This window comes from Vidua chalybeata, chromosome 3, assembly GCF_026979565.1.
Source record: "Vidua chalybeata isolate OUT-0048 chromosome 3, bVidCha1 merged haplotype, whole genome shotgun sequence".
Classification (NCBI taxonomy): domain Eukaryota; kingdom Metazoa; phylum Chordata; class Aves; order Passeriformes; family Viduidae; genus Vidua; species Vidua chalybeata.
Window position 1 is genome coordinate 3245539 of NC_071532.1, and position 26105 is coordinate 3271643.

At 40.2% G+C, this 26105-nt stretch overlaps 1 protein-coding gene across 1 annotated transcript; it reads left to right on the forward strand.

Moving 5' to 3' along the window:
• Window positions 1-131: 131 nt before the first annotated feature.
• Window positions 132-24488, forward strand: HNRNPLL (heterogeneous nuclear ribonucleoprotein L like). Its single transcript, XM_053939249.1, has 13 exons — window positions 132-438; window positions 8701-8819; window positions 8933-9170; window positions 12351-12436; window positions 14293-14389; window positions 14490-14562; window positions 18511-18582; window positions 20077-20294; window positions 20460-20581; window positions 21213-21414; window positions 22289-22346; window positions 22453-22551; window positions 23705-24488. The coding sequence occupies exons 1-13, from the start codon at window positions 232-234 to the stop codon at window positions 23758-23760; spliced, it is 1647 nt and encodes a 548-aa protein (XP_053795224.1). The 5' UTR covers window positions 132-231; the 3' UTR covers window positions 23761-24488.
• Window positions 24489-26105: the final 1617 nt, after the last annotated feature.

Sequence of the window (26105 nt, forward strand, 5' to 3'; positions counted from 1 at the left end):
GCTCCCTGTCCAATCGAACTGCGCTGTTTCCTGACGGACACGCGTACCGACCAATCGCCGCGGCGCGCCCGTTCCCTCCTCGGCTTGGAGCCAATCGCGGCGCCTGCGGCGGGCGGGGAGGCGGGGCCGTGTGCGGGGGCCGGGACACAGAGCATCGCTCGGGCTCGGTGCCGCCGCCGGCTCCGTCCCCGCGTCGTCTCCCCCGCCGGCCGCCCCTTCCCTCCCGCGGACATGTCGTCGCCGTCGTCCGGAGAGCGGTACGAGGAGGAAGAGGAGGAGGAGGAGGAAGACGGCGCCTACGAGAGCCAGGCCAAGCGGCTGAAGCCCAGCGCCGCTGCCGAGGAAGGCGAGATCGAGTACAGCGGCGCGGAGGAGAGCGACGGCCGGCGGGACAAGCCCCCCGCATCGCGCGGCGGCGGCGGAGGCTTCTCGGGCGGGGTGAGGGACGCGGGGCCGGCGGGCAGGGGGCGGCTCCCCTCAGGCTGCCGGCAGGGGGAGGGGACCCGTCCCCGCCCCGCCCCGCCCCTACCGCGGGCGAGGCCGCGACCGCCGCCGGCGCTGCCCCGCGGGCAGGGTCGGGGGCTGCCCACGGCCGTGCGGCCTTCCCGGGGTCGGGGCCCTCTGCCCGCTTCCCAGGCATGGAGGCGCTTCCGGCGGGGTGGGGATGGCGGGGGCTCCGGGCCGGGTCCCTGCGCCGCTCCGCGCTGCCCGCCGCCGGCGTGCGCTCGTTCCTCAGCGCCCCCGGGCGTGGGCCGAGCCGGCAGCCTGAGGGGTGGATGGGTGTGAGGGATGTGGCTTTGGGAGCTCCGGGATCGCCGCTGCTCCGCGGGCAGCTGGGTGCCTTTCGGGGTGTCGCCATTGCAAGTTTTGTGCCGGCCCTGTTGCTGAGCGTAACTATAGAAACACCGAGCGGGGGGGCGGCGGCGGGGGCTGGAACCGCGGCCGAGGGTTTCTTTCATCCTCCCTTCTACCTTTGTGTCTGGCGCCGTACGGCGATAAGGCTGATCTTTAACCATTGCCTCCTTTAAAAATTAATTTCTAATTCTGCTTTCTCCCTACCTCACGGACACGACCACACGACCATGGTTCGCTTTTTTTTTTTTTTTTTTTCTTCTGCTGTGTACCTTTTTCTCGTGAATTTGCATCTGAGTATCAAGGTAGTCCTTGACCCATAAATTTGAGCTAACGAGACTTTTCTGTCTCCTGTTTGATTCCTTATCTAACTAATTGTCCATCTGATTGCAACCATTTTTCTCCTTGATGGCTCTTTCTGTTTCTTACTTGAACAAGCCAAATCAAGAAAACATTGATTTCATGTCAAAGCTTGAAATTTGGAATACCCGTTTTGTGATTTGTTAAAATGAAATTGCTTGTCACTGGGATGAGTTAATGAGGGAGCATTTGCTGTTACCATTTCTCCATCAGTTAAATCTATTGCAAGAGAAGGTGCCTGGTAAATTTGTCGTGGTTTAACCCTCTCCAGCAACCAAGCACTGCACAGCTGCCTCCTGCCTGGGCTGATGGGGGAGGGAATCAAAAGGGTACAAGTGAGGAAAATCCTCCTCTCCTTTCTTCTTTCCCCACTTTATATGCTGAGCAGGATTTCATAGGGTCTGGGATATCCCTTAGGTCACTTGGGGTCACTGTCCTGGCTGTGCTCACGTGTGGAGCTGCAGGAGAAGCAGAGAAAGCCTTGATTCTTGTTCAGCACCAAGGAAAACCTCTGTATTATCAACACTGTTTCGAGTACATATCCAAAATACAGCCCGTGCTACTGTGGAGAAAATTAATCTTACCCCAGCCCAAAGCAGCACATTATTACAAAAGTTTCCTGATAAACAGTAACAAAATAAATTTCCAGAGAGAACTGTTTTAACTCTCAAGTTACTTGTGACAGAGCATCTCTGTTGCAGTCAAGACTTAGTAATGTGCTCTGTCTTAAAGGCCAGTGCTGAAAGAAATCCTTATACTTACTTAAATTATCTGGAAAGTCTGTCATGTAGGAGAGCTGAACGCCATGCAGTGAGTGTTTCAAGTAGAAAGGAGATTCTGCTTTTGCCTTTCCTCTTTTCTGCACTTTTATGCAATCAACTAGTTATTATATTTCTGTTTTTCCTTCTTTCTGGGCTCTGGCTCAGAGTGTCTTCATGATGTCTCAGTTTATCCAAGTTTACCCTTCATGGTAATGAGAGCATGGCGTACGTAACTTCACCTTTTGGATCTCAAGTATGGCATGTGGTGAGGCTTGTGAGTAAAGAAACTGAAACAAATGTGTAGCAAGTCCAGAACATGGGGGGTTTTCAGCACCTGGTTGTGTCATTGACAATTTATTAGTAAAACTATTCACAGATTCAGTGTTGGAGAGGCAGGAGTTGTCGTGATGTTGGAAATGAAACTGCTTTCTTAAGCATAAGCTGTAGTATCAAAGGGGTTATGAAAAGTGAATGAACAAGTGCTGTTGTTAGTAATTTTATGTGAAGCTTTTAATAGCAAAATGCCCACTTCTGTTGAGTTAGTTAATGTGAATTTTCATGTTTTTTTCTCTCTAACAGCTACAGAAATGTGCAGGAAACTTACGTATTCTGTGACGTATCTTACTCGTTCCTCTGCAGGGAAATGCTCTCAGCTTATAAAAGTTGTATGTGGTTGAGACATACAAGATGAAGGTAGGCTGAGAGGAGGGAAGAAGTGTAAGTGTCCTGGATTCCTTAGAAGAGAGCAGAAAAATAAGTAGGAGGAACTATAGCAAATGGGTAATTAGGAGGAGAAATGGGAAATGATGGTGACATGATGATAAGAAATGGATGATCAGGGTAAAGAGTGATAGGAGTCTGGCACTCTTATGATTTGTTGGGTGTTTGGGTTTTTTAAAATTATTTTTAAATTATTTAAAATTTTTATTTATTTTTCCTTCACATATGCACTGAAATATCAGGGAACTGTACACTCATATGGGTTTTATGCCCTTGTTTAAAAAGCTCTTTTGTGCTAGGACTCCTCTGGCAGGTTGGTGGGGTCACCCTCCTGGGCTGTATTTATTATTGTGGCAGTTTCCTGTTCTGGGATTGTTGCATTTGGCTGAAGAAGCCCTTCATGCCTCTATTTTTTTGTTTTGTGTCTTTTGTTGTTGTGGGGTTTGTTTTAGTTTGATTTTTTGAAAAGGGTGCCTAGAAATCTCTATGTGAGAGCCAGAAGGAATCCAGCATTTATTTTGCTCTTTATTTTCCTCTGTTTCCCACTTGTGGGGACACTTCTCGTAAGCCAGAGGTTTATCCTCTCCTTCATGGCTCATCTCCAGGCTGAGGAGCCAGGAACAGACCAGGATGTTGACCATGGAAGGAGCAGGATGTGTTCCTGCAGAAGTATTCGGTGGGAGAGAGTGTGATTTGGAAGAATGACCTTTGCAGAAGCAGTGTTGAGTGGTGGTGAAGCCCTGTCAGAGGAATCAGAATTGCAGTGTAGCAGAGGGTCAGGACACTGGGATAAATGTGGGCTGAGAGCTGTGTTTAAGGGAATTTTGAGGGCCTTTCAGCTCCACCCCCTGTCCCTCCCTTAAATGCTGGTTTTATGGATTAATGTCATATTTATACCACCTGTAGCATTCACTTCCCTCGCTGTCTCTGACATACCTACTCCTAAGCATTCTTGTGAAGTCAGGAAGATCTGTTATCCCTGTTCTTACAGTTGGGGAAGTGAGATGTGGTGTCTAAATACACAAACAGAGCTATCAGCTGCTGCAAGGTAAAACAGGGATGTGATCTTGCACCTTCTCAGCCACCCTGCTGAAACCTCCTGGGTGCTAAAAGGAAAGCAGCTCTCCTTGCAACTCAGTTGCTTCGTGTCTAACACAGGCAGTGTGGTAACAGCACCTAAATGCAACGAGTTCAGATCACCTATTTTGCAGTCCATTTTTTAAATGAACTCCATCCTAGAAGCTGTTTTTTGAGTAAATGTAAATCATCTTCCCTCCTTTGTTCTCCTTCAAAAAAAAAAAAAAAAAATCCAAAATATTACCTTCAGGCTGGTTCTCCTTCCAGTATCCCAGGCTGATCTGATGATGTTGTGTTGTGTAGGGTTTTCTTTTGGGATGGTGTTTGCTTGGTTTTGTTTATTTATTTATTTATTTACATATTTTTAAGGATATTCAGATTGCCATGAGCAGAGAGGAAAATAGAATAGACTGTTTCAGTTGAAAGGGACTTGGGACAATGATATGTTCCAAATACCTGACAATTTCAGGTCAAGTTCAGGGTTAGCAGAAGGGGTCATGGTGCAGGTATTTCTTTCTGTAGCAGTTGAAATCATTGAAAGGACACAGTGGTAGAGATGCATTAAACAGTGAGAAATGATACCTAAAGTCCTCATCCAATACAAAACCTTCCAGAGTATGGGGTGTGAATAATCTTAACCCCCTTCTTCTTTGTAGCCCTGCCCCCCAGGCCCCTAAACCAACCAACAACAATTAAAAAATCACAAATCCAGGCTGTACAAAACTGATACATTCTTCCACTGCTGTGGATCCTTAACTTAGTCTTGTCTGCTTGATTCTTCTGAGACACTTCCCCCCACCCACCACCAGTCCTGTTGTATCTGTAAAACAAATTTCAGACCAGTTAAGAGGGATGCAGAGAGAGGAGAAAGTTGAGAGTGAATAAGGTGAGAAGCTAAATAAGAGTATATTTAGGTACTTGGCAGAGGGAATAAGAAGTGGTGCCATCCTTTTAGAGTGAGGGGGGGAAAAAGAGAGATGGAGGAGGTAATTAGTGAAAAGACAAAGAAAGAGGTGCTCAAAAAAAGGTAGTACAAATTAATAGGTCTAATATGAGTTTACTGACTGGAAAGTGTCTGACTGGAGAAAGGATAAAGGACACATTTTTGTGCAAACAGTTGGTGAGAAAATTCTAATCTGGAGTTGATGAGCAAGACAGGCATCATCCTACAGCCCATGATGACTTTCTTTCTCTTTGGAGTGGCAAACTGTAATTAGTTGGCAAGAAATCATTGATATGTTTCAAATGTTGTCTAGAGGTATGTAGGTCACCAAAAAATGGATGTTAAAATGCCACAGCTGTTCTTTGAAGCTGCTTCTGTTGCAGTCTTAGGTATGTGAAGTCACTTGTTTGTACTTCATCTGCTTGGATATGTCAGTGCTTCCCTTTGTGCCTCAGCTTTGTTTCAGGGTAAGGATTTTTATGCTCCTGGTTTCTTTCTTGAGGACAACCTTTTCTGTCCTTGTTACTGGTCTTGAGCAGGAAGCCTGTTCCATTATCTATTTAAATTAACTGCATTTTCTGTCCAGCCTAGTGATTCTTCAAGAAATCATTATTGAGCTTTCAAATCCCCTTAAGATATACATATATATATATATGTATATATATTAATGGTACAGTACATTGGCTACTCTGTTCTCCTGGCTTTGGTCGAGTGCAAGTGTGGTGTTGGAGTTTTGCATGGGGCTTTTGTGCTCTCCTGGGAGCTGAATTACTGAAAGACTCCTTTGTAGGCAGAGAAATACTGGTGGTTGTTAGTCAGTGTGTGAGCAGATGCTTTGATGTAACCTTTGTCTGCGTGCCAACTGTAGCACATGTAGCTTTCAAGATACAGTAGCTGTGAGATCTTGGTCAAAATCCTGCATTGTTCTTGTCTGGGGAGAAATTCCAGCAGCAGTTGGATGAGCTGTGAATGTTCTGACCTTAGCTGCATACTTTACACTCTGCAGACACGTCTGATTTTTCATGTGGTCTCATGGTTTTAGTTCTCCTGAAGTCCAGGGTCATTCCAGATTTGCTTGATACTGCAGCTCTGTGGCTGCAAAACTTGTTTGACAATAGTATGTGTGTCTGCCCTTTTTGAAGACTTTCCTTGCACCCAAATATCTACCTGTGGCACGTGTCCCCATCCTTCACCAACCCTTGTGCTCTGTGAGCATCAGTTTGAGGCTGCCTGGCTTGGCACTGATTTGTGCTTGGTTCTTGTGCTACCATTCACTGCTGCTGGCCAGAAACTATTTGGAGTAAAGCAGAGACCCTCTGATTTGGCCACCAAAATTAGTGGTTTTATATGAATAAAAGTGGTTCTGAAATTCTCTGTAGGTATGTCCTTAAGTTCTTCATGGCAGGTGGCTGAGATATCACTTGTTTGTGTTTGGGATTTTTTTGGGGGTGGGTGGGTTGTTTTTCTGTCTTTGTTTTAGGGGAGTTTTTTGGTTTTTTTTTAATTCCATGCTTCTCAAACTTCTGTGCAGGTTGCTATAATGGCAATTTTTTGTTCTTTCTAAATCTCTTGCTAAGTCTTGCTAAAAGAACACCTTCTGTATGATGTTTTGGGAGAAGGAAATTGGGATTGGAAAGCCAAACATTGCTTTAATGATAACAGAAATCAAAATTTGTATTTGTTGATACTCTGCAGAATTGCAGACACCTGTATGTGTTCATGTAACTCATGGATAACGGATTTGAAGATGCAAAAGTCTTAGTTTTCGAGACAATTTGCACTATTGGAAAGATTTGTATCTACTAGTACCTGCTAGTAGATAAAAATACAAAGGAATGTGCATAACAAAGAAGCATGAACTGAAACTAAACCAGAAGTTTGAGCTGGGAAGGGGAGGGAGAGCAAAATATTCTTCTGAGTATCCATTCTCTGAAAAGCTTGATGTGATTTATGGAGGTATTAGTTCAAAAAGGTAGTGAGTAGCAAGTACTAAGTTGCTACTAACTATTCCTTGTGGTGAGTCTGCTTCAGTGAGCAAATCATTGCTTGTATTCACCATGAGATTAGACAGAAATAATATTAGACAGGATTTCTTGAGTGAATTAAAGAAACCTAAAGGGAAATGCATCCCCGTGGCACTAACTGGGGTCTTAATATAGTAGCAAGTATGCAGGGCAATGAATAATTGATGTAATCATTTTTGATTGTTCTGTAGACTGTAAATAAAGTAAAGGTGCCTGTTATTTCAACATCTTAGAGTAATAGGGTTTGCAGGAAAAAGTTAGTTTTCTCTTGAAGATTTCCTCAGGTGCTTTTTTCAGCTTTGAAAAGTGTGCATGTGGGTTAAGAACATGTAAGCTGAAAATAAAATAACATGTAAGCTGAAAATAAAATCTTCCTGTAGTTCTGTTCCTTCTGCAATTGCCTAAGCATTTGCAGTTCAAAGTATTAACCTTTTGTGACTACTTTGATCACTGCTCCTGCTGTACACCGGAGCTGATTGATTCAGGATACAAGGTAACTTACACAAATATCACCAGAGGTGTTTTCCCAGCATTGCCACAGTTCTTATTCAAAGAAATGTGTTGCCTCTTAAAATGCTTTTGTACTGCAAACACACAAAATGTAAGGTAAGCTTAAAATATTACACAGCTGATTGTTCTGACATCTGAGGAAGCCTGAAGTGCTGGCTTTTGATTCAGTGGTCAATTCCTTGATGTAAAGAAAAAAAAAAATCTGTAATTGCTCAGTGAGAACTGTACATGGAACCACAGGAGTTAAACACACAAGACTCAATTTGTAGTTATCTGGAATGTGTTTTTTCCTGGCATCTGTAGTTCAAATGGACAGAGAAGAGAGGAATGTCTAACAGTAGTAGCAATCATTGTGGTTACTATTGGAGCTCAATGCTCCTTTGTGCTACAAATGAGAATCTCTCTCAAGTTCCAGAAGATGTTGTGCTGCTGCTTAAGTGAAAAATCAACAAGACTTGATCTGTTAGATGGAACACATTGATGTTGTCACTAAATTTGAGTACATCAACTTCACACTGCTGTTACAAATACGAAATTTGGATGCTGGGTATTTGCAGTATATTTTAGTGTGCCCTTTATTTATTATCTCTAATATTTTTTTATCATCTCTCATTTTTGGATTACCTTTTTTTTTCTTTTTTTTTACCCTCCATGTCCTAGAATATTTAAGGTAAATTTCAGCCTTACTTCAGGGTTTTCATGGAAAGATGAGCTGATTCCAATCCCAGTTCTTCAGTTGCACAGAATTGAGCCTGTCTGAAAGTAGCTCTGAAAAATATGGTGGGAATTCTGTGTGCTAATGTGTGATGTCTGGATCCATTAATGGTAGTCAGCCTTGGGGTGAAAAGAGCCCCATATGTACAGAAATTGTGAGGTTTTAAAAACATGTGTGTTCAGAATTAGAAGGCAGGTTGGGTTTATTTCAACCATAATCCAGAGCTGGCATTTTCTTGCATTGTGGAGTGTTGGAAAAATTCTCAATTTGTGTTCAGTTTACAAGGAGGGATGGCCCTCATTTGTTCTTGCTTTTTTATTCTCCCAGCCTGTCTCAAAAAAAAAAAACGGCATCAGCAAGCAGAGTGTCAGAAATATTTTAGCTGTTGGATATGTCCTAATTTTTTTTTATGCTCCTAATGAATTAGGTGTGTGTAAGACCTCCTGCAATTCAATCAGTGTTAAATGGCTGCTTTTTTTTTTTTTAATACAAGAAAAATCCTGTGTGTGCAAACAAATTAATTAAATCTGAAAAGCTTTTTATTTTAAGTAGACTTCAGCAACTGAACTTGGCAATCCGTTTGGAAAGAAAAGTTAAATTATTTAACACATGCTTAGCTTGTTCATTTAGATGGCTGCTTCTGGATCCAGTGTAGTGTCTACCAAGTATTTAATTTTAATTAATGATAGGAGTGTTCCTTGCTCTGTGTTGAATTTTAAAATGTCATTTTGTTGCTAGGATGCTGGGGGAAGTCATCACAAAGTCTCCGTTTCTCCTGTCGTCCACGTCCGAGGGCTGTGTGAATCTGTCGTGGAAGCAGATCTCGTGGAAGCTCTTGAGAAGTTTGGAACCATATGGTATGTCTTTGTTAGGAATTGTTTGGAGAAAAACACGCCATGAATGACCATCATGGGCCCTGGGTGTTGCTTTGAGTGAGCAGGAAACCTTAGTGTGCCGTTTCCCTCACCAGCTACGTCATGATGATGCCGTTCAAGCGCCAGGCTCTGGTGGAGTTTGAAAACGTGGAGAGTGCAAAGAAATGTGTGACATTTGCAGCAGATGAACCTGTGTACATTGCTGGGCAGCAGGCCTTCTTCAACTACTCCACAAGCAAGAGGATCACCCGGCCGGGGAACACTGATGACCCATCCGGTGGGAATAAAGTTCTCCTGTTGTCAATTCAGAATCCTCTCTACCCAATTACAGTGGTATGTTTCGTCTTCTTCTTTTGTTTATTTTTTTGTATATTCACGTAGGTAACACACATGTTCTTAAATAAAGGTTTTTCAAGATGATTCAGTCTCATACAGATATTTTGCAATACATTTGGAGACTTCGGAAGTGAGGATTTTGAAATGCTTAAGTTGCTGCATGCTTCTGGAGTATTTCCAAATGTGTTGCCACAACATCAAGATTGTTATTGAGCCTTTAGGCTCTGAGTGGTGTATGTTTAAAGAGCAAGGACTTTTTCCAGTAGGGAAGGGTTATTTTATTGCAGTCCTTCTTAAGTATTTCCTTTGTGGAAAGGTGAAACCTTTATCTTCTGATGATCAACTCCAGTTTGACGGAATCTTCCTCACTTTTATTTGGGCCAACATATTTTCCTTTTTAGTATTTCAAGTTGTACCATTTATACAGTTGCATCCTCATTTATTGCCATTTATTAATGGCACACATACATGGTTTTTTAAGACACGGGTTTTTTGTTGTTGTTGTTATTTAAGCATTTATGTTTTATCATGCATTAAATGCTTTTATTTTTCATAGGAGATTTTATAATAGATGTTAAATTGCACAGAACTATTTCAGGAAAAAAATCTAAAATTGTGGACTATGATACAAGTATGAGTCCCTTTTCTTAGGGATGTAGAATGGTATGGATCAGTCAAAGTGTTTGGGGTGTGTGGAACCAAGTAACTTAATGCAAGCATTAAGCTTTATTTAATGTTCTGTACATTATGAGAGCAAATTGACTGCAACTTAGTATTCTTGAAATTACCTCAAGTAGTCTGTTCCACATCATGCTTTCTGCTTCACTGTCTTGAAGAGTATGGATAGCTTTTTGTCTGTTGATTCATCAGTGAGTGATGAATTTTGTTTTTCCTGTTAGTTTTCTTTATAGAAAAGCATGCCATGGTATGAGTTGCTTTTTAGTGTTTAAAAACAAACCTGCTCTGAGCTGTGTGAACAATCCACTGACTGAATTAAAGTATTCTTTGCACGTGACTGTAATACATATTTTGGAAACTCTGTTTCATTCATGCATTTTAAATTTGCCTTGCATGAGCTGCTGCGTTGAAGGTGGATGCTTGAAGAAAGTGGGAGCAGAAGCCTGGTTCTGGGCTAGGAGAATTCCATGGGAATTCTGAGGATGAAGCCTCTGGCACAGTAGCTCCCTTTTAAAAACAAACAACCCACCCCTAACCTCTTCCTTCCCTCTGCCCCCAGCTGTTTCTTTAGAATATACAAATGAGTGCTAGGAGCAGGCACATTTCCAGCATTTCTGGCAAGCAGCACAGCTCATTGAAGGCAGTGTGGTCACAGCAACTGGGGAGAGCAGCTGTGCCCTTAACAGCTAAAAATGTGGTGAGAAAAATACAAATTTTGCACTTGTCCTGTGGGTTAAAAACCAGTTAATTTAAGAATGCCTCAGGCCAAGTCTGCATTATTTAACAAACCCACCCCCAACAAAAGGAAAAAAAAAAAAAAAAATCCTTCCCCCTCAAAAAAAAAGGCACAAAGCCCAATACTACTTCTTCCTCTTCAATACTCTTCTTAAATTTGAACTACAGTTAGAAAAAAGAGATGAAAAATTGCAACCAGTTTTAAGTGGCAAGTCTGAATATCTGCAGTAAACTATTGTAAAGTTTTAAGAGTTTTTGGGGAGACATTGGTCTGTTCAAAGGCATCTTGTGACAGAAGCAGAATTGTTCTAAAATTACAGTTGTGATCAGCTTCTCTCACAGAACATTTTTTGCTTTTTTGTGGGATGTAACAGCAAAGGGCAAGAAGAGCAAATTAACTGTATTTAATTCCTAATTGCTTTTCTTCCCTATGTGATAGGGGCATTGGTGTTTTGAAAAGTTTTGCCCAAGATGTCATGTACAGGTCTTTGAAGTTCAGTTTCCTTGTTTCCTTACCTGTGGGCAGAACTTTTTCAGGGATTTGTGTGTTCAAAGAGACTTTCCCACATGCATGAGGAAGGTGAGGTGTACCTTGGTAACTGAATTATGATATTCTAATATGTATATAATATAAGTCCTTAAATTCTTAATAAATAGCCCTCATTACTGTGTCTGGGAACCACTTGATTGATTTGGTAATATAAAATAGCTGAATTATGAAAGACAATGAAAAAAACCAGCTCTGTGTGTGACTGCTGGTTAATGACACTGGTAGGATTTTGAGTAGACCTTACATTTTGAAAGACAGTTTTTTTGGTTTTAATTAAGTCGCTGTGAAGGAAAGTCCTATGAAAATTAATGTTACCTGGAGCTAGAAAGTTTCTAGGAAGCTTTTCTCTGAAACAGGAGAGATGTGGGAAGCCTTTTGTGCTGCCAAGTGTGCTGTAAATCTCACAGGTCTTATTTTTTATGGGTTCAGGCTGTGTGGGCTGTGTCTGTTTTAGTTTTTAAGAAATCCACATGTCCCCTACTCCTTTGCCTCCCAATTGCTCCTCCACTCTGCAAAACATAATATTTATAGATGGTATTGTAGGTATAATAAATATTATACCTACTTCCTTTGCCACTTCTCCCTCTTGACCCCCAAATAAACCTGAGGATGTCCACCAAGATCTTGGAATGACCATTTTGGAGGTATTTGGTTTAGATAAAAAGAAAGGAAGGAGCATAGCACCGACTTGCTTCAGGTGAATGAAAACTGTTGAAATTCTCATTTTGACAAGCTAAGTTTACATTTTGAACTATTCCTGGTTAGTCTCTCTAAGAACAGGAGCTCAGCTGCTGGAAACCTATGAAATGTGTTACAAGTGTCACTTTGTCTCTCAGCTGTGGTTGAACTGCTGCAGGGCAATGCTTCAAAGGTAGCTGAGCTTGAGACATGGATGCAGTTACTGGGTTTTAACACAGTTGAAGATACTTGTTAAACCAGTATTTGCATGAGTACTTCCTATGGAAGTCTTTTCCTGTATTTCAGATTTCATTGCCTGTAGTATCCTGATCTGTAAAACAACATCATTACTGATCTGACTGAAAAATCCAATCATGGCTGTATTAATTATAGAGGGGAAAATAAGAAATTGAAAGTTAACAAGCCTTTTGTTTTTGCTCTTTGACATTTAAATGCCACTGCAAGAAAATGTTCTGTTGACCAAAAGTGATTGGAATTTCACATCTGACTAAAATTTTTTTTTTCTTCTTCCTTAGGATGTTTTGTACACTGTGTGCAACCCTGTTGGAAAAGTTCAGCGCATTGTTATATTCAAGAGAAATGGAATACAAGCCATGGTTGAATATCCTTTTTGAGTGTGATTTTTTTTTCTGTAGGTTCTTGACTCCAAATGGGTTTAACATGGAAATGTCAGAAAAAGTCTGTGTGATTTTGAGACCAAATGATTTCTTCATTTCTGTCTAAGACATGGTAACTTCTAATTTTTGTCTATAAGACAAAGTAGTACTTGCACATTTCATCTTATTAGGAAAATGGCATTATCAAGAGTGGTTGATAGCCATGTTTATAGTCCCTCAGGCCTAATAATTGCAGACATGAATTATATCATAGATTTGACAACCCCTTACATGCACCTTTATACACAAAAGTCTCATGGCTTCTGCCTGTGTTGATACTCAAGAAATGGGTAAAGGATTGCAGAGGTGCAGTTTGTCTTCTTCAGACTCTTCTAAAATAGTCCCAGTATGTTCTGCTTATCTTATTATTTTGACTTTATAAAGCAAAGACCAACTTAGGCATCCTTGACCTTGATTCTTGGGCGTTATGTGTTGAAGAAATTCCCTGCTCTATTATCCTGCTGTTTACTCTATTTGCAGTCTTAAGTTGTTCTTGGGGTGAATGTTCAGAATTGTTGTGTGTTGCTGTGGTTTGTGAAGTCCAAAGTCTGATATGATTAGGCCTTAATTAATGAAACTCTGACAGCCCTCTTCTAAAGCTTTATTTACATGAATTTTTTTTAGCTGTTATCTGGGCAAAATTTGCCAAATTATTTTGCATTACTTTGTGATTTCAGATGCTGCCAATGTGATGGCTGCCTTGATGATTTTCCAGGCAAAGGGAACTACCTAACTTCTATTAAATCGAACTTTGCTAAAGTTAAATTGCTATTTATCTATGTAGAAAACTTAAACTGTGTGTCCTAACAGACAATAATTTGACTTACTGTATGTGTTAAGTTTGTCATAAATGGAATTGTCAGATCAGATGACTTGCACAATTGGGGATTATTCTTCATCTTATGAGAGATTTGGGAAGTTGTGGGGAGGGTCCTGCACACACTCAGAAACGACCATAGTTATGTCCTTTGAATTAAATTCTGCAGCATGCCTTTTATTGAAAATGAAACCAGCCAGCAATTGAAAGAAAACTCACAAATGTGAGTGAAGTAATGCAGCAGCAATGTGAACAGTTGGGGGTGGTAAGGAAAGTGAGCTTCAATAAAAGCCTTACCTGAAAACTTTGAAAATTTGCTCATATTTAGATGCTACTTGAAGTACCCATTACTTGTGCAATTCTGGCCAGTGTCAGTTTCTCATAGGTCTGGGAAGCTTAACTTTTCTAATTTTTAAGTTCCACAGTGAACCTGTGTCACTTTGGAAGAGGCTGGGCTGCAGGAATGTGGTAAAACCAAGGCACATTCTGTTGTTTTGGACTTCTTCTAAAATGTCATGAAATTATATCAAGCCATGGTGCAAAAGGTCTGTTCTGCTGCAAAGTTCAGGCTTTCTGACACCATATATTACTGAGTATGGGTGAGGTCATGGGTTGTGATGTGCCAAGGCTCAGGCACATTTTTCTGCTAATCACAAAACTTATCTTGGAGTATGAGTAGCATATGAAATAACTTGGAGCCTGGTACATGCATCTGCCTGTTGCATTTTTTTGAGGCAAGATGAGTATTTGTTCACTCCAAGTCTCTCTTTTAGTTATGTGGGGTTTTTTTGTCTAATGAGCTAAAAAGGGTGTACACTTAATCCTTTTTGATGTAAAGTAACTACTGTGATAAGTGTCTGTGGAGTTCTTGTAGTACATACAATAGTGAAATACCTGCAGGCTACAAAAGTAAAAAGGCCCTATCAGATAAAAGGGATGTGAATTGAGACACCTGGGGAAAAAGATCCTTAACATGATGTGTATGTTTGAATCAGTGTTTTGTGCCCAGAAGGCGAAGGCTGCACTCAATGGAGCGGATATCTATGCAGGATGCTGCACACTAAAAATTGAATATGCAAGGGTAATGCTTGGACCTTCTCTTTTAATTTTACTCCAAAAAAAAAAAAAAAAAAGCATATAGTCAAGGCTTAACCTCTTTCACTTTTACTTTATTTGAACAGCCAACTCGACTTAATGTCATTAGGAACGACAACGATAGCTGGGACTACACTAAGCCATATCTGGGCCGCCGAGGTAGGTTGTGATCCATTCTCACTGTAGCTGTTTGACTGTACTAATGCCAGCCCTTCACACGTGGTCAGGCTGTGTGGCAGCAGTCCTTCCAAAGCAGGCCAGTGCTGCTGGAGGCTGTGCCAGCGCAGGGAATTAACCCTGAGCCCTAGTGCCCCCTACTGCCGTGTGCTTGAGCCACTTAGTGCAACAAGGAGCCCACACCTCCAAGCACCTTCGCAGTTCTCAAGGACTTGCATTTCTCCAAGCAGCTCTCTCTCTTTGGAGGAGAGGAAACCTGGCACAGACTATTCCTTATAAACTACAAACTTGCACACTGCTTCTCCTTCGAAAGGACTCTTTTCCCCTATGTTGGACAAGGCATTAAGAAGGATAGAGGACTTCAGCAGGCTGACTCTACACTTCATCATGCACCACATCGGCATCAGCAAATAAAAAACCCCAAACAAAAAAAAAACCCTCTGAAAAACCTCAGACTTGCAGTTTACCTTGTCTGCATACTGCATGCACCACCACCACAAGTTTTTAAAGGAGGACATTTTCAGTACTTCAGATTTGTGTGGGATGAATAACATGATAGACTGTACCCATTCTGTTCAAGTTTGTATGTATGCTGGTTTTATTTCCCTTAAAATTACCACCGAAAAATCGAGATCCTACAAAATTAAGAACCTCTTGTTGATATCATTGACTTTGTAATCTTTTTATTACTTGCTGTATGTGAGAGTTGCATTCAGACTTAACAATGTAAATATTGTTTAGTAGTAGGGAAGTTCAATCCTTATATGCAGATAGTTGGAACTGAGCAGTGCAATACAAATAATAATAATAATACCCCTCAGCTATACTTAAGTAATAAAATAGGGAGATTCATAATTGGTACAGGCATACTTGTCTCTTAAGTACTCAGCTGTAAAAATTCTCAGAGCTTAACTCATGTCAGTGGAAACGATGATTATATATGTACAGTCAAACTGCTGTCTAGCCTAACTCCTGTTAAGCGTTTATTTTAAAATAACCAAAAATCTGTAACTACTGAGTGCAGTGTTCAGTAACCTATGTACAATAATATGTTCAATGTAAAGTTAGAAAAGTGAAGACAATGTGACCAAGATAGAGTATCTACTTATCAAAGGCTACGTGAGAACCAGGGCTTTGGCTGTTTCAAGAGATTTGCACTTTCAGAGTAACTCTGCAGAGACACTGGGCTTGTGAAACTGTTGTACAACTAAAAACTTAGGGCTTGGCTTTTCATAATGAAGTTCTTGTAAAAAGTTAACAAGGGAGCTACAGTATTGGTTGCAGCTTGTAGATTATGACTATTTGTATTGGGATTCAATTTTTTTCTCAAATTCTTGAGTCAAAGAAAAGGGATTCTGAAGAAACTCAAGGACAAGAAAAAAATCTAAAGGTTTGAATTTGAAAAATGGAAAGGATTAATTTGACCCTTGTATCTTTTGATCATTGCAGTGTTTGGAGGCTGACTTGTAACACTGTGCATCTAAATGCATTATGTAATTGGTCTGAAGATACGTATGACTGTATGAACAGAAACTTCCCCAAACTTGAGCAAACAGTGGAAAATGAAAAACTTAGGGATAGGTGTGGCTTGCTCTTTTCAAGAACTCTGCTCTTTTGTTTTTCTTTTATTACTGTCTCTATTCTCTATACATAAGCACCCTACTACACATAAGAGGAAAAAATTAGACTTGTATTTTATATATATATATATATATCTATGTCAATCATTACATATTGTATGTAGTATGATTTTTCGTTTACTATCATCCACATCCATTTATATGGACAATGGGAATATAAATGGTTGAATGAACAGTAAAATGTACTTGAGAAAACAGGCATCTAGAGCAGTTTTGCTCATAAAGTAATCCAGGAGTTGGGGTTTTCTTTGAAAGAGTTTATGTATTTGTCCTTCAACTCACTCTTGCAACAACACTCTTTGGGTTTTAAACAGAGCGTGACCTGAGCTGCAGGGCTCTCACTGCAGCAACGATCTTACCCCAGAGGAATTTCATTCCAAGGACAGACATGCCAATAAATCCTTTCAGAATTTCACACCTGCCCTTCAAATGTTAGGAAGGAAATGCATTTTACTAATGATTTCTTTTAAGAACTGTTTGTAGTTCTTTATGGTAATAAATTGCTCATAGTCTTTCTCCACTAAAGTAAACTTCCTAACAAGTGTTTGCTGCTATAAACTCATATTGCATTAGATTGAATGAAATAAACCCACCTGACTTAGTATTCAGAAATTTCAAACTGTCATTTGGAGCATTTCTTTTGGTGGTAATACCAGCTTGCTCAGTGACTCAAGGACCTGATGTACAAACAAAACTAAAAATCAAGGAACCCAAGCTTAAACAAGATCATAAAGAACCTTTCCTTTCAGAATTGTTTTAAACACAGATCTGTTCTCGTGTTTCAGTGCTTGTTTACACAGGTATTTGTACTGGCACAATCCAGGGGCTTTGTACAAGGAAGGAATAAGCATGGGGCAAGGAGAGACTTGCACCTCCTCATGGTGGTGCAAGTCTCCTTTGTCAAACTTATTTGTCAAACTTTTTTTCACAGAATTCTTTATTTGAAGAACATGATTCTTGACTATATTTTACTGTGAGCAGTTTCAAAGCATTAGTTCCACAGAATGGAATTACAAAACTGATTTTTCTGAAAGATGATTACTGTGTACAGTTTAAATGCTCAAAATGCTTGATCTGACTGCTCATTTGCTTTCTAGAGCCAAGAACCAGAGCTGTTACCCTGAAAAGGGAGTGGAAAAGTAAACTTGACAGTAATCTTTCTTCTATATATTTGAAAGCGTTCAGGACTGCTCTCTCTTCAGATTTTACTGCCAAAGTAAATATCTGACTTGGAACCTGGCCTCAAAATCCTGAGCAGAAGGTGCCACATGTGTTTTCATCTACCACTGTTATGTAATCAAATAGTTCCTGTTTTTTTGGGGAAAATACCTCCAACTGCATTGGGCTGGAGTTACTCTTTTCAGCAGTCATACTTAAATTTCCTGAGAATTGTTGTAAACTGATAAATGCCTTGCCCCATCTTCTCAATGTGGCTTTTTTTTTTTTTAATTGTAAGAAAAGAATTATTGCTTACCACAAAGAAATCTGGAAGCTTAGATTTTTTTTTTTTTTTGTCATGCATCATGGATCTGATTGGAAAATACAGCTTTGGCTGTGAGGCATTGCTTCCCTCCATTAATGTAGACCCCTTGCTTAACTTTATATCCTAGAGAACTGGGTTTTCTTAAAGGATTGACTGTTGTTTAAGTGCATTACTCAGTGATACTTTCCCTCAGTTGAACTGCTATGTGCTGCTGATAATGCCACAATGTACAATCCTTTCAGCATGCCCATAAATCAGTAGGTGTTCTGTAAATATATATGTACACATATGTAATGCTCTCTGTTTACTGATTATGAAACCATGTAATACAGGTTGTTGTTGGCTTATGCTGAAACTTCTTGAAAGAAGCCCACTTTGAAAATGTGTTGCTGTTGAAGCTAATATTATGATTCAGGTACTGTCTTTCAAAAGTACTGCATTTCAAATTTGTTTTAAGAGACACATGGGTAAATCCTGCTGTATGGTGTTTTCTATACTAATGTGTGGTGTCTGTTTAGGAGAACTATTGGGTATCTCCATAAACTTTAAATGTCTGCATCTCCTCATTGGCCACTGCCCCCAATCAACTTAAGAGCAATTTGTTATACAGATGGCAGTCTTTTAATTTTGGTGTCCCAGGGCTACAGCTTGTGTTTTTAGACATAGAGTGAATGAGAAATCGTTTATAAAATTAACAAGGACTCAAATTACTTTTTCACTTCTTAACTAGAAGCTTTGTGTCTTAACTGGAGAAATCAAGTGCCTGGTTGTGCATACTAAACTGATTTCTTTCCCTTCCCACGTTAGACAGAGGGAAGGGCCGGCAGAGACAAGCTATTTTGGGAGAGCACCCATCATCCTTTAGACATGATGGCTATGGTAAGTAACATGGGATGACAGCTGGTAATGATTTCTTACATGCTCTGTGGAATTCTAAATATTTAATCAATGCTTGGCTGTGGTTCCCTTCAGCATGAGCAGTTCACCTCCAGTGCTGTCAGTCTGTCTTCTGAAACACTGCTGGTTCAGTGAAACCGTGTGCACTCATTGCCTCACCTCTTCCTGTCACCCAATAAACCTGGTTTATTCCTTGGAAGAAAGTTTCCTTTCAGTGGCCATCACCCTGGCAATGGGTAGAAAAAGATATCTGGATTGGGAAAGCAGTTTTCTTCTAGAAGATGGCAACATAGCGTGATCAGTGGTTTGGTACAACAGAGAGCTCTGATGTTTTTGCGTGCAAAGCTATGAATTGTTGGCATTTGCACTTCTGATTTAGGTGATTCAGAAAAGGTACAGCTATGTGACTGTAGAGGAATGTTGTTTTGGAATCAGTGCTATAAAGTACTGTGTTTGTTACCAGTGCTTTCTGTAAGGCAAGACCTGCTGTCACTTTCATGTGCTGAGCGAAGACCTCAGGGTGAAGAAACAAATGTCCCCACTCACATGTGACTTTTCTAGTTATTTACTCTCTCAGCTGTCAGGTGCAATGTGATTTGTCTTGCCTCTTTCTTTTCAAAGGTATTTATGGTATTTTACAATGTAGGTTAACATCCTACCTACCCCTTCCAAAGGTTCTTCAAATCTCCAGCATTTCCAAGTCCCATCTTGATTCAGTGATATTCTTTTTTCACTCTTCTGATACATCTTTCTACCTTAAGTAATGTGTCCATCTCTTCCTATACTATTCTTTGCCTGTCATTACTGCTTTTTGCTGGGAAAAAAAAGACAGAAGGTTCCTTTTATACTTGGCTATGTGAGTTTCACATTATTTTTGTCTCAGAAAAACAGGGATCCTCCCCTTGGTCTGTAATACTGACATTTTCTGTGAACAGAGGTATTGCTTACTAGTAGTGTCTCATCACTGAAAGGAAAAAAAAAAAAAAGAAATTGTCTATTTCAACTTGTAACTTGATCTATAGTGGAAAATAGGATCACTTAATTTTGCATTACTGTGGGGGTTTAAGTATTCCTGTTTCTTCCAAAGGAGCATTTTGTAGAAAGGCAGGCTTCTGACTTAATCTCATGTCTCTGGGAAAAAGAGCTGCATCATCTCCTGACCTCTGTCTCACTCCTTTTGGTTTGTTTTCCCGACATTGTAATATTCTTTCTTGGTGTCATGTAGCTCTGCAACTAGATGGGAATATTTCTGAATGTTGATTCTAATTATTTCCTCTAATATGTTTTTGTTCAAATATTTTGCACACTGCAGGGAAGAGAATGATTTATGTAAATACTGGAATATCTACTTTTCAGCAATTGCTGTAACCTTCTACCCTTCCTTTAAATATACATGATGTATGTGGGCTTTGATGCATGATTAAGCAGTGAAAATTATTTCAAACAACATAAAAACATGGTCTTTCATCTCCTTAGGCTCCCATGGTCCTTTGTTGCCCTTGCCAAGCCGGTACCGCATGGGATCTCGGGACACTCCAGAACTCGTTGCTTATCCCTTGCCTCAGGCATCCTCCTCTTACATGCACGGTGGGAATCCTTCTGGGTCAGTTGTCATGGTTAGTGGGTTGCATCAGCTCAAGATGAACTGCTCAAGGGTATTCAACCTGTTCTGCTTGTATGGAAACATTGAGAAGGTAAGGCATAACTGAGTAGAAACTTGGAAACTGCTGTACTTCTTTCAAATGCTTTGGAAAAAGCCTGTCTGAGATTGTCTAAAAATATATCCTAATGTTTTATAAAACTATTGGTTGAGCTCTTTGTTGCAATGTATATGGTTTTTTTTACCTTATCTGTCTTAGGTGAAATTTATGAAGACTATTCCAGGCACAGCACTGGTTGAAATGGGTGATGAATACGCTGTAGAAAGAGCGGTCACACATCTCAATAATGTCAAGCTATTTGGAAAGAGACTCAATGTCTGGTAAATATGTTTTATCAGATTAATAGTCCACCAGTGGGCAGATGGAATGAGATTTCAAAGGGACAATATCACATTTCTCTGTTATCCTTATGATTTCCAATTTGCAACTGTTTATTTTGGCTTTCAGCTGAAGGAGGGTGAATTTAGGTTAGATATGAGGAAGAAATTCTTTACTGTGAGGCTGGTGAGGCACTGGCACAGGTTGCCCAGAGAGTTGAGGATACACCATCCCTGGAAGTGTTCAAGGCCAGGCTGGATGGGGATTTGAGCAACCTGCTCTAGTAGAAGCTGTTCCTGCCCATGGCAGGGAGGTTGGAAGAGTTAAGGATTAAGGTTAAGGTCCCTTTCAACCCCAACCACTCTAAGATTTATTATTATTTTTAATTTTATTTATTTGCATTCATAAAGCATATTGGCATTACATGAATTGGCCACTGATAAACTGTATTCCCTAATGTGTCTTAGCCATTCTTTCTGCATTTTTCAAGGAAGGTATCAAATCCAACCCATCCTATTCTTACTGTATTTATTTCAAATTATTATAAAGAAACATCAGCTCTTTTCTAGTTAGACAATAATCTGCAAAGTATGATAGCTGTAATTATTTAGAAACTTTATCCCTAAATTCCAGTGTTTCCAAGCAGCACTCAGTAGTTCCAAGCCAGATATTTGAACTGGAGGACGGCACGAGTAGTTACAAGGATTTTGCCATGAGTAAGAACAATCGCTTCACCAGTGCTGGCCAAGCATCCAAGAACATCATCCAGCCACCCTCCTGTGTGCTGCACTATTACAATGTTCCCCTGTGTGTGACTGAGGAAACGTTTGTAAAGGTAAGCACTTGGAGTGACTGACATCCACTGCTCTCTGGGCTCTGTCCTGGCTTTTCATGGTGCTGCTTTTAAAAACAAGTAACTGGGAGGTTTGTAGCAGAGCCACTGGAAGAGAGCTGTTCCTTAAAATATATTTCTAGCCCATCTGGATATGTTTACAATTCTGGAGTTCCTGTCTCAATTTTATTTGTTTATATTTTTTTAATGTGAGAAACAAAATCTTGAAAATAAAGTTGAGGAGCTTAATTTGGGTGGGTTTTGGAGGAAAAGGCACAAAGCCAAATACATGAAAGTTAGGACTACAACTCACAAAGGATTTACTGACTCCCTCTAATGCCTGCTAGAATGTTTTGGAATGGAGACAAGCATGCACCTGGGACCCTTGGCACAGTTTTATCCTAAATGAACTCTGGATGCTCAAAACATGCAATACTGGGTCTCTTTTAAGTGGAGGCAGGGGCAAGATTGCTGACAGTTCAGTGAGTTCTTTTTCAGTTCAATAAAATATATTTTTCCAACTCTGTCTGAAAGTGAACTCTGGTTCCCAAGTGGTGTCCTTGTATGAACAACTTCACAGCTACTGTATTGGAGTAGCAATGTCAAAAAGTAGAACTTGTTATTATTTAAATACATTTCTGGAGATAGCAGTGATATCACAGATACAGGAGCCTTGTTTTACATACTACAGAATGGTATTCCAAAGAGTTACCAGTCTAAACATGTTTTTAAATGATTTGCTGTAAATTCTTACAAACTCTCTTAAAAAGTCAGAGTCTTCCTTTTTGTGTGTCTCTTCCAGGAACTTGGAATTTTTGCTAACTTGTTTATGTGCACTTTTGCTGGAGTTTTACCTCTTATTTTATTTTTGTGACAGTTATGTGAGGATCATGAAGTTCTCAGCTTTATTAAATACAAAGTGTTTGACCCAAAACGTAAGTAAAACTTGACCTGTTTGGGAAGTTCCTTGATTCCAGTTTTGATCTGAGTATCCACTGTCAGGAGACATTACTGATCCCCTTTTATTTCTCATTTTGACAGCTTCTGCCAAAACACTGTCTGGTCTGCTGGAATGGGAATGTAAGACAGATGCAGTGGAAGCTCTCACTGTACTTAATCACTACCAGATAAGAGTCCCAAGTAAGTAAATTTTCCTGATCTTACTGCTGGAATTTTTTTTTTCTGTGGAGAAGTTGAGGGTTCTGGTAGCCACGACCATGATCAGAGGGCTGCAGCACCTCTCCTGTGAGGAAAGGCTGAGAGAGCTGGGGTTGGTCAGGTTGGAGAAGAGAAGGCTCCAGGATGACCTTATGGTGGCCTTTCAGTGCTTTAAAAGTGGGCCTGTAAAAAGAGGGAGAGTGACTTTTGACATGGGCAGATCGTGATAGGAGAAGGGGTAAGGGTTTTAAACTCAGAGAGATTTAGGCTTTAGATGTTAGGAAGATGTTCTTGACCCTGAGGCTGGTGAGGCACTGGCACAGGTTGTCCAGAGAAGCTGTGGATGCCCCATCCCTGGAAGTGTTCAAGGCCAGGCTGGATGGGGCTCTGAGCAACCTGGTCTAGTGTGTGGCATCCCTGCCCATGGCAGGAGGTGGGAACTGGATGATCCAATGAGATGATCCCTTCCAACCAAACCCTTCTGTGATTCTTTCACAATAAATATAGAGAAATCTGCAATGTCTTGAACAGAAGATTCTTTAAGTTACTCAGCTCATTGCTCTCAATTTACTGCTGCTGTAGCACATTTCCTTTGAAACCAGAAATTGTGAAGCCAAGCTGAATTTAGCTCCAAACTAGCAAGAATAGAGTGGTGTGAGTTCACCTGCTAAACAAGTACACAATAGGCCAGATCTGCACTGAACAATTAAAGACAGTTTACTGAATTAAATGTAATTTTTCCAGGTGTTCCCAGACATAATATTGAATCCAGGCCAGTGTCTAATATTATTTTAAACTACCTCTTCCTAACTGTTACAAGTTTGTCTCCCTGTGAAGTGTTAACAGGTTAAATCTTTTCTATTCCCCCACACCTTTGGTCCACCTTCTTAATAATGGACCTTAGGGGCAGGGTACTTTTGCAGATAGTAAGGATAACACACTGTTCACAGTTTCAGCTTTATCTCAGTTTGGAGAGTTGGTAACAGCAGAAAAGCTTTCCCTTTCAATGTAAAAAGGGCAAACCCCAGTGGGGGTGTGAGTGTGCAACACACAGAACTGATGAACTGCCAGGCTGTGGAAGGTGGATCAGCAGGAGAGCTGTGCCCACGGTGTGTTCTGTGTTGTCTCCTCACAGATGGCTCCAACCCTTACACCTTGAAGCTTTGCTTTTCTACTTCATCCCATTTATAGAGAAGAGGACAGCATGTTAAGAGCTACGTTCACCCGGATTTGCAAGTTAAAAACTACACTTCGTTCACAAAGCTCTAAAGTGGTTGTTCTAATGTTGCCTTGTTTCAACTCAATTCTAATATCTTTTATCTTGTTTTATAATAAATGGATGTTCCTTCATAAATACAAACCAGATTTTTTTTTTATTTTTGCCTCTGAGAAGTACATGTTGTAAGCTTACTACAAAGTTTGTATTTTGTTAGTGTAGTATCTTCAAATGTCTAAAGAAGCACCAGTAGGATAAACAAGATTGTTTCTTTTCAAAAAATGAAATATATTTGCATTTTCAAAACATTAAAGATTAGCAAGTATTTTTCCATTTGTAGTCTTAATTGGCAGATAGAACTATTACAGCAGAATTTTAAATGTAGAACTTGTTTTTCATTATGTTAAGTAGTGAAGTATGTTGCAATACTAAAAAGAAGCTTGTATTTATAAAATGCTTTGATCGGGTTAATGTTGCACATACTGAACTTTTAGTAGTACAGAATTGATTTATAATTTCAAACAGAGCTAACGTAGAAAATTATTAAGTATGTACATGTGTATGGTAAGAATTCATACTTATTTAAAGTGATTTTGTTTTTTTTTTTTTTTTTAAACCCTCTTTTCCATTTGCATTAGCATGATGCCATCTGCAGCTAGTCCCACCATAGGGGCCTTTTAAAAATTAAAATTGCAAGCCTGTATCAATGTGTTCATCCTCATTTTCCATGATTTAAACTTAAATCTTTGGTGTTTAACATATCCTTTTGACTCTTTTTTTAAAGCAGTGGTTATGATAAATACTAAATGGTAAAAGTCGTGGGGGGGTGACAACATGGATCACAATAAAAACCAAGGTGGTAAAAATAGTTAAAACAAAAAGAAAGCACCCCCTCATCATATCCTTTCATACCTGGGCAGTTAATTCAATGTTTTCTTCTGTCTGATTTATCTTAAACATCTATTATGACCATGATAGAATTCATTGAGTGAATAGTCTTGGCTTGTCTGTAGCTTAAGTTGAGGTAATCTCAGTGGGATTCAGGTAAAGCAACTGACTGTGTGATGTGAAATTAATGAGGTGAGAAATCTTTCACTTTGGAGAAGATAACTTGTTCTGTCCCAGTACTTTGAAACCTGTCTTCTGGAACTGGAGTTGTGTCTTGTTTGGGCTAAGCCCCCAGAAAGAGGAATCCAAGCAGTGGAGCCTGGGAGCTGTCCTAGGCTCTGTGTGTGTTCCCCTTCCTGAATTTGCAGTGCACTGCTGAGGGCTTCTTTCAGTTCTGTTCTTAGTCATTGCAGAGAAGTTACTTTATCAGCTATTTTATGCTTTCTCCTACAAGTTCTTTGTTCTGTCTTTATGGATTTTATCAATATCCATCCTTTAAGCAAGATGATTTGTGCAGAGTGCTTGTGTTGTAGGATGTTTACAGGCTGTGGGCATTGCACATCTTTATCAATAGAGACTGGATTTTCCCCATTTTAATTTCAAGGCCAATATTCCTCATCATACAAGGGAAAACGTGTCAGATGTCCTTCAGGTTTTCTCATCAACAGTGATTAATTTTTGCCCTGTCTACCTCCGTTTTGTTCATGCTTCAAGTAAGAAGTGCTTCAGGTAACAAGTGTTTTAGATATTCACATCAGGCTTTTAATATGTCTGAACTGGGAACTGAAAACCAGCTGTTCTTTGGCAGGTCTTTGAGCACAGGGTTTGGAATAATCCCAGCCTCCTGTCTGTGAGGTGGCAACGAGACTTTCATTTAAGGGGCACTGCTGAGACTCTTTCAGCCTCAGTGCTCTCTCCCCAGAAATTGCTTCCAGACAGCTCCAGCATAGAAGTCCACATGCCATATCTTGCTGCTGGTGAAATGCTCTGTGCTGCTTAGTGTTTTGACTGTAAAAAGTCTCTCCCAACCTCTCATTTCTCTTTAATCAACTTGAAAGTTCTGTGGAAGCCTGTTTCTTCTGTCACAATTTCCATAATTTCCATTGCTGGTTGTGTTAATGTAGTTCCAAAAGTCGTTTGTAGTTGAGCATTAAAAACAGTCTGTTTTCAAATTGCAGTGTGGGACGAGTGTAAAACATTCTGGTTTCATTAAACAAAACAAAACAAAAAAAAAGAGAAAAGAAATGCACTTTAATGTTTTGGTGTCCTCAGTGGATCACAGCATTCAGTGCCTAAGATGTTCAGGAGAAAGGCATCTTTCCTGTGTCTTCCCAGGTCAAATGGAGCATGGTTCTGGGTGTGTCATAGAGGACTTGATAGCAGCTGGAAGGCCCATGTCCAAAATGAGTATCCTGTGCCATGTAAAGCAGAA

Excerpts from the sequence above, each read along its gene's own strand:
- HNRNPLL (XM_053939249.1), top strand. The coding sequence starts at position 232 with ATGTCGTCGCCGTCGTCCGGAGAGCGGTACGAGGAGGAAGAGGAGGAG. Across the intron at positions 9,171-12,350 it reads CTCTCTACCCAATTACAGTG|GATGTTTTGTACACTGTGTG; the intron begins GTATGTTTCGTC and ends CTTCTTCCTTAG. Across the intron at positions 20,295-20,459 it reads TGTATGGAAACATTGAGAAG|GTGAAATTTATGAAGACTAT; the intron begins GTAAGGCATAAC and ends TATCTGTCTTAG.